Source organism: Epinephelus fuscoguttatus, linkage group LG24 (assembly GCF_011397635.1).
Source record: "Epinephelus fuscoguttatus linkage group LG24, E.fuscoguttatus.final_Chr_v1".
Classification (NCBI taxonomy): domain Eukaryota; kingdom Metazoa; phylum Chordata; class Actinopteri; order Perciformes; family Serranidae; genus Epinephelus; species Epinephelus fuscoguttatus.
This window is the reverse complement of record NC_064775.1, coordinates 7,989,230-7,998,319: the sequence shown is the minus strand read 5'-3', so window position 1 is coordinate 7,998,319 and position 9,090 is coordinate 7,989,230. Positions and strand designations below refer to the sequence as shown.

The 9,090-nt window shown below is 41.3% G+C and overlaps 1 protein-coding gene across 13 annotated transcripts in view; it reads right to left on the bottom strand.

Annotated features, from left to right (window-relative positions):
• Positions 1-867: 867 nt before the first annotated feature.
• The window catches only part of mbnl2 (muscleblind-like splicing regulator 2), a 61,404-nt gene continuing 53,181 nt past the window's right edge, over positions 868-9,090 (bottom strand). For all 13 annotated transcript variants that reach the window (XM_049569720.1, XM_049569721.1, XM_049569725.1 and 10 more), the window contains one exon: positions 868-4,669. In XM_049569720.1, coding sequence (XP_049425677.1) covers positions 4,545-4,669 — 125 coding nt within the window. In that variant the 3' untranslated portion in view covers positions 868-4,544. The remainder of the gene's footprint in view (positions 4,670-9,090) is intronic.

Sequence of the window (9,090 nt, the reverse complement as noted above, 5' to 3'; positions counted from 1 at the left end):
GGCACGGCTGCAGCTAGGGCACGATCGGCACCTTTCGCCCCTTGGTCCAGAAGTGGAAACTCTAGAGAAAATGCGAAGTTGGCATTTAGCTAGCAATGAAGTTTGAAGTTATAAGAGAGGCAGTTAAGGTTGGGGTAAGGCTAACATCTTGTCACGTATATGGCAAATGACGTAGCTATACAACGTTTAGCCTCGTTTATTCACTTCAACATCATGGTGTAACAAGGTTCTAACAACGGTTGTGTTGGTGGGTTTGTCATGTACTGTTAGGGGGCATGGTTTATTAAGGTGTATCCAACGGGCTGCAACTATACATATCTGTCTCTGTCAGTTGTGTGACACTCACCTTGAAGGTCACAGAAGTCCATCAGTCTCCCAGACGCTCTACCTGTTCAATAATTACACAATAGCCACATAGTGGCATCATTGACCCCTCATATGGACTTTTTTTTTTTCCTTTTACTTTACTCAAAAAATGCTCCACTGCAGTTCACAGGAAATGACACAGAGAACAACAAATGAAAGAGTTTGCTTGTCCTGGTCCAAGGTCTTATCATCATCTTCAACATCTGTGGTAAAAACTTAATTGTGGAGACTCAGACCTGCTTTAATGAAAGTATCGTTTAGACCCTTAAGTCTCAGAGCCAATTAGCTGCCACAACCAGGAACGTTGTTCAAATTAGGCTCTCATCTGCTGTTTATTTACTTATATGGCAGAGGTTCCCAAAGTGGACTTCAGGGACCAAGAGGGTCTTTGAGAGGGGAAAACAGGGACCATCAAAATCTCACAGTTAAGGTCCTGATTGCTCAGTTTTATACTCCACAACCAGGACCTTTACGTGACACAAATAACATCCAGACACCATGTTCTTTTGATTTTCTTTATTTCTTTCTTTCAATAGATTTTACACTATCTTGCTGGAACCAAAAAAACATTTGACTATAGAAACATAAAATAGCACAAAATATATGCAAAAAGAATACATTTAAAAATGATTACATTGAAACTATAAATCCAATGAGGGTCATCTTGTCAATTCATCTTTACATCTTTACTTTGTTGGTGGGGCACACTGCAACAATGATGGCACAAGCAGTCACAATTCATACCCTGTGGTCTCCAGTGTAGCGCCCTCTGGTGGCTAAAGCTGCGAATTACACACTCTGAGCGGTTCCATTGTAAGGCAATGGGACAAAAGAAAATCTCACTACGGATTTTGGAGACCAGAGGAAAGGATTCATGACTGTTCTTCCTGTTGCAGTTGCCCCCTTTTGGCCTTGTGATGTGTGCATTAATACCCTAGAAAACATGATTTTTGATATAAAGATATCTGAAATGAAACTGAGAAGGGGTTTGAAAAATGAGACTCCTTTAGGTCTCTTTAATAAATTTCATAAGAGCTCTTAAAAACATAAAACCTTAAGCACGATGGACTCAAGATAAGGCAAAGTGTTTGGATAAGCTGAGTCTGCTCAGTTGACCAACTGCTCAGAAAGTGCTTACATATTTTTTTCCCATCAGTCAATCATTGCCGACACATTTCAAAAAAACATTACATCTCAAGAGGATTCCATACACAAGGGCGTCGTGGGACTTTTTTTTTTTCACTAGAAACATTCAGTACGTTATCGTTTAGTAAGAAAAGAAAATCTGGTTTTGTCATGCAACATGTTGAATTGAAGTTATTTACCGGTGGTGTCTGCTTTTTGATTGATGAACAGATTGACTGTACAGGGCGCAGCTAAACCCTCGAAAGAAATTAAAAAACAGATCACCTCTTTAAACAATATGAAAAGTGCAATCCTTAACTCTAGTGATACATACGCCTCGAATAAAATGTCTCAGTGTGGAACCTAAAGGTCCTTTGTCAGGGGAAGAGTTGTACATCTGAACTTATTAATTTATAGATTATTTAGTTCTTATATATATATATATTTATATATAATCTATGTAACATTGATGACTTTAAATCTATTGAAGTGTTACAGTCACAGCACTATACAGGCTGTTATTTGCTAATGAAAATATTAGGTCATTGTCATAATCTCAGTGAAGAATAAGAAATGTTCATATCTTCTTTACAATCTACCTTGTGTACAGTGTTCTAGCAAAAACAAACAAAAAATCAACTTAACAATGTCATTTACAAAAATACCGAACTTTAGTAATTGCAACATTTGGTTGCCACAGCAACAACTTAATATTGTTATGAAATACTATTATACTAGAGTGAAAAGTACATCTTTTTTGAAATTTTCGTCTCTTTTTTTGGTAAAATGTCATCTATACAATAAACATTTTTTTTTTCCAACAACACAAGCAACTCTATAACTATGCTCATTACTGCAACACCGTGATCTTTATAATCGATGAGAAGGCAAGAAAGATCCAGTAGCTTTTTCCTATTGGTGGGCCGGCTTTTAAAGCCCCACCCCTCAGACATGTGCGCAACTTCTCATTCGCTGACCTGACAGGTTAGACCTTGAAATGACCAACCGTGCAGAACATAGCACAGCTCAATAAATTACATTCATTTCAAAATAGAATAGTTAACAACATTGTTTTTGACTAAAATTTTGACCAAGAGTAACGTAAGATAAATTACAACAAAATAAAACTTTCACCACCTTCCACAAATATTACATACAAATCATAATGCGTGTGGAGACAATCAGAGTGGATGAAACTAGAGTGGAGCACTCCGTTCAAAGGTATGATTGTGGATTGTCGATGTTAATCAAGCACCATGGGATTACATCAGAATTTTTGAAATAAGATTTAGTATGAGTTAAAAATAACGGGAGGGTTGGTCTAAAAGAATAAAACAATGGCTAAAAGACAAATGATTGTTCTGGGTGGAAGTGGAGGTGGAGATGGTGGAGGGTTTTGGGGTTCAAAAATACCTTGATAGCAGACACAACACAAATTTTTAAATAACTTTGAATACATTTCTAGAACCATGAATATAAACTCTCAAAATAAGAGACACTTTACATACATTACACAGTTTACAATACATTTTTTTTTCGCACTCACGTTCCTCATGTAAACTACTCAAACCATGGTAAGAAACGATGGTACACTGTGAAAGTCACCAAACATTCTACAAAGCTATTTTTGATTTGTCGTTTCTTTAACTTCTTTTGTTTCAATAAAGTCACTTGTGATGTTAATGAACGGTTACCGGGTAACTGTGTCCGGCAACGATTGGATGTGATGTCTTTCCCGAAAAAGTCCAAGCCGCCTCCGACAGCCGGTGTGTTGTGTCTGTGACTTTTAGTGATACACTCTGGATGAACGTGTTGATGATGAGCATTTTTTAGGCACTTCTACAGTTTTCTAAAATGGAACAGGATTATCGGTGATAGTAGGGTTGGACAGGACAACCGACGGTCACAGATAGCCCTCCAGTCGAAGTTCAAGTCATCTTTTGCTTGACGAGCGTCGTCAAATGCACCGATTTTTTTTTTTTTTTGTTTAGTCTTAGCACTTAAGTCCCCTCACCCACCCCCCGAAAACCTCTCCTACCGGGCCTGGTGTTGCCATCACCTGCTAGACCTCACTTTAAGTCCCAGTCTGCCGGCAGACCATCCAGATACGAACACACATGCACACACACACACAAGGCTTGGTATGTCTGGAACGATCCCTCAAGCTTTGTTAAGCCCTTGGCACAGACCCGAGCCTTTAGGCTTTTCGGTAATGGCCACGACTATCTTCCGTCAACACCGGGCACTGTCGTCCCCCAGTCCCGACTGCCTGCATGCAGAGATCCGTGCACAATCTATCCCACCATTCCTCCTAAACAAAGAACTGAACCCAGCACCGAAACAAATAAAGGGTGCGTTGTGAGCAGCTTTCGCAATGGCAAGAAAAATAAAAAAGAATTTTATCAGGGTGTTAAATGCTCTGCTTTCTGGCAGGTTGATTCCACCGACCTCTTCAACTTTGGCAAGATGTTTCCGGAGATGATGAGTTGGCAGGGGGGGGAGGGGAGGATAAGCTTCGTCATGGCATCTTAACAGCATCTGGGGCAGACGAGGGTCACGAAGGTACCCTCGCAGGGACAGTCACATTAAGAAAACATGAGCCTGTCTGCTCCAAGGACATTCAACTTTGTAGAGAGGAAAGCAAACGACGAGAACACTCTTGAAAGCGCCAAGTGCGTTGGTGTTGGTGTGGTTGTGCACGGGGGTTTTCTGTGACTCTTCCTGTTTCCCACTCGAACATTTCGCACTATATGTCTCGTATAGTGCAAATCAAGCGTCTTGTTTTTGACTAACCAAAGGGATGAACATTGTGCAGCGTTCTTTTAGAATAAATATGAAAGAGAGGGGATCCACGGTACTTTGGGAGAACAGTTGTTAAAATGACCTCTATAGTGTGTCTGCTATGTATGTAGTACTATACATAAGAATATTTTTGACTTTTTCATGTTAATTTTTTTTCTAGCAATACATACAGTATATATCTTTTTTTTTTTTTTAATGTGTGTGTTACACTGGCACTGCAGTTCTTACGGTTAAATTGAAGTGTTACACTCTTAGCATGCAGGTTGCTGGACCTCTACGGGAGAGGCAAGGTAGTATTTACACAGGGGCTGTTTTGGGTTTCCTAGTGCAGCTTCGTGACACTCCGTTCCCTTCCTGACACTTACTTCAGGATGATCTGCAGGACGGAGACAGGGAGATAGAAACAAGAGGAGGACGGAGGGAGCACAAGGAGAGATATATTTAGTGGACCTGTAAGAGAGAAACTGTTTATTCACATGTAAAATGTCATATAAGAATATACGTAACAACTTAAGTACATAGAATCAATGCCTTTATTGTGTTTGGTGTGATCTGGGTCAAACACTATTTGCCCTTTCTGCCTACTTGAGGCCTCGATGTGCTTCAAAGTGCTTGTCAGATCATCGAACAACCTTTTAATAACTTCAAGATCCTGGCTCTGATTGGCCAGGTGTTTGGAGACATCAAAGAAAACAGAATACAAGCGTCTCTTTTCAAACCTACAGTTTGTTTGCTTTAGTCTTAATTAGCACGAGTTTGCAAACTTGCCGATGTTCCCATTGAGTCCATTCCTTTTCACACAGAGAAAAATTAATTTGATTTGATTGATTTGTCTAGAAAAATGGTCTACCTAACTACCAACAAGGGAACATACATTGTTGGTGGCGCAGGTCGGGCCTTGATTCATTCTTCAGCTAGCTGGTAGCTATTTTCTCACAAAGGAGCTACGGGAGCTGTTATATCAAGTTGGGTTTTGTAGTTGGGTCAGATCGTTGGGGCATCATGTTCCCAACACAAATCACTCCAAAGAGAGAAACAACTTCCTCTGAGGCCAAGTCCGACTTTTGAGGGTGCGCATGACATCTATCTATCTATCTATCTATCTATCTATCTATCTATCTATCTATCTATCTATCATCCATCATCCATCCATCCACCTACTTATCTACATTTGTACCTATCTACCTATCTATCTACCTTTCTACTTACCTAACTATCTATCTACCTTTCTATCTATTTATCTGCCTTTCTGCCTACCTACCTACTTACCTACCTACCTATCTACCTTTCTACTTACCTACCTTTCTATCTACCTTTCTACCTATCTACCTTTCTATCTATCTACCTTTCTACCTATCTATCTACCGTTCTACTTACCTTTCTACCTCTCTATCTTTCTACCTATCTATCTACCTTTCTACCTTTCGACTTACCTTTCTACCTATCTACCTTTCTACCTATCTATCTACCTTTCTACCTATCTACCTACCTATCTATCTATCTTTCTACCTATCTACCTCTCTACCTATCTACCTTTCTACTTACCTTTCTATCTACCTTTCTATCTATCTACCTTTCTACCTATCTACCTACCTTTCTACTTACCTAACTATCTATCTTTCTATCTATCTACCTTTCTACTTACCTTTCTATCTACCTTTCTATCTATGTATCTACCTTTCTACCTATCTACCTTTCTACCTATCTACCTACTTTTCTATCTACCTTTCTACCTATCTACCTACCTTTCTACTTACCTACCTACCTATCTACCTTTATACTTACCTACCTACCTTTCTACTTACCTACCTACCTATTTACCTACCTATCTACCTTTATACTTACCTACCTTTCTACTTGTCTACCTATCTATCTACCTTTCTATCTATCATTTATCTATCTATCTATCTATCTATCTATCTACCTACCTACTTACTTACCTACCTACCTTTCCACTTAAGTACCTATCTATCTACCTTTCTACCTACCTACCTACCTACCTACTTACCTACCTTTCTACCTTTCTACCTATCTATCTACCTTTCTACCTACCTATCTACCTTTCTACCTTTCTATCTACCTTTCTACCTACCTATCTACCTTTCTACCTTTCTACCTATCTATCTATCTATCTATCTACCTACCTACTGACCTATCTATCTATCTATCTATCTATCTATCTATCTATCTAAGTACCTACCTACCTACCTACTTATCTATCTACCTATCTATCCATCTATCCATCTACCTACCTACCTACATACCTACCAACCAACCTATCTATGTATCTATCATTACATCTTGTGCTTTGATTTGTGGCCATTTTCTCTCCTGATGTGCTTCTTCCTCTCCATTTTAATGGCAGTTGGCCAACAATGCTATGGTTCATTACCGCCACCAGCTGGAGTGGAGCCTGGATGGGGATATGCGCATGCGTCGAATGCCGGACTGACGTAGACCCTCAGTTGTAGTACGACTTGGACCATGTGTGTGTGTCTGAGTGATTGGTACAAGTCCACAGCTGTCCACAGAAAGTATGTCCGAGTCCTAAAGGGTCTTGGAGAGACGTCAGGAAGGCTGTAGGATGCAGTGAGGAGGAGACCACCTATGAGCATGGCCTAATAAAAACACTTTTGCCTTTTGACATGGTCAGACAACGCACTGTTTGGACTTTGTTGAAGCATCCCAAGGCATATCAGCATCAGGTGGGTAGCCTGGTGTTTCATGTGGACGAGAGCAAAGCCTCTAATTATTTGCAAATAGCATTTGACCCAGGTCTGGACACCTCTGCGTGTATTCTCTCAATAGGAGATAAAGACTAATCCAACACACAACAAAGAGAAAGAGAGAGAGAGGAAGAGAGAGAGAGAGAGAGACTGTCTGTAGGGGAGGAGACAGGTAGAAGAGCTGCTGGCCGCCATCATGTGTTGCCACTGGCAGCAAGCCAACACAGTACAAAGCAGCATGGTGCTTGTTAATATACAATAGACAGCCAGAGAAGGACAGAAGCCACTGGTCACATCACACATCACAGAAGGTCACCACAGGTGGAGAGCGTGTGATGTGCACGGGCAAAGAGGAGAGCCCGCTCCACAGTGCAGTGCGGATATTACTGGCTACCAGATGGGTGGGATCAGCCACGTATAGGAGGGTACACCCCACCCGTCTGGTACCGCAGGTGGGTAAAAACAACGGCCTATTTTGCAGTAAGCATGTTTTACACTGGCAGATGATAAATAAATATGATAAAGTATGCGTTACAGACTTATGATGGAGGTTTGAACTGTTGTGACTTTTTTTGTACAGATTAATATCAGATTATTCTTCTAATTGCTTCGGATCTGAGTGACCTGGGCTATTCATTTTAATAAATGTGATAAGAATAACGACAGGTTCTCTCCACAGGGAGGTGAAAGACTGAACCCTGCTCCTCTAGCTGAAGAGCTATTCCATTTAATTCTAACAACTTATCTTCCTATTAGTTCAGCAGGCAGCTCACACAGAAAAGCTTTGATGTAATGCTGTATTCAGACAGCTGAGGGCGCTGTGACTTCACAATCTCCAGCATCTTGCAGTTGCCAGAGACCCCAGCACTGCTCGCACATGGTTTCTATGAGCTGGAACATGGAATGACGTGATTGGTTCCTGCTTGTCGTGTCACAGTGACAGTTCAGACGGTCATGAATTGACCAGACTCTGAACCTTTCGACACGTCTACAGCATCCTCTCCCTCTCTGCATGTGTTCGTCTCATTTTATTGGGGTGTTATTACACGACAAAGGCACATTTTTGTTAATACCACTATGATCATTTCATTCTTCTCAATAAGTTCTGTCCAAATTGTCTCAAAGAGGCCATGTAACAATAAAGGATATGCTAATAACTGATGCTAACCAGCTGGCATTAGCACAAACTTATAATAAAAATCATAATCTGGGTGTTTACTCTGAAAAACATCACAATGGGGACGACTGTAGTGACCGAGGCATGTACTGTTTGCAGTACAGCTGGTGATCAGAGGTATTAACCGTGTCCTAGCCAGAGGGATCTTTATGCAGGGCGGGGAGGGGGGGAGGAGAAAGAGAGGCGAGGGTGGGGGGCAGACGGAGACAGACAGCAAGGGCTGACGTCAGTGTTTCTCCGGCTCCTTGTCCCACATGCATCTTTAAAGAGCAGCTCTGCTTCCTGCCGCTACTGCTGCTGCATGCCAATTACAGGAAGAGACGGTGACTCACAGGAAGTGCACGCACTGCTGGCCTATGAGGGGCAATAAAGCACAAGGTGGTGGGGTCGGATCCTCGGCTGATGATCGAGGGGACATCTCAGAGATGTCTTTTAATTTGAAAATGAACCTGTGATTGTGTTTTTTTACACTGCCTCTCTTTTTTAATTCCAGATAGGAAGACCAAAGAAAGACAGAACGAATAGTGAGAAGAAGTGGTACACAAAGAGGTTAGGATACTGGTCCCTGCAACTGGTACTAGTCAGGAGTAACAGTGATAATGTGGACAATATTGCATCCAGTAAATGACGTGATTATTTTTCCAGTAACGGCACATTCCTACCTGCAGAACACGTCTAATCTGTTCATCTGTTTGTCCTCAAGGCACCTCTATACAGAACTACCAGTAAATGATTACCGGCTGCGTGGAGCCAGAGTGCCAGCATTGTGCTGAAATTTCCAGGTTTAAAATGGGGCACACATGCGTCACTCTGGCATTCAAAAACCTGGCCCCGCTTCCCTGGCTCCTGCTGACACGCAGCAACAGGAGAGCCGCCGATCAGAGGCCATTTTTA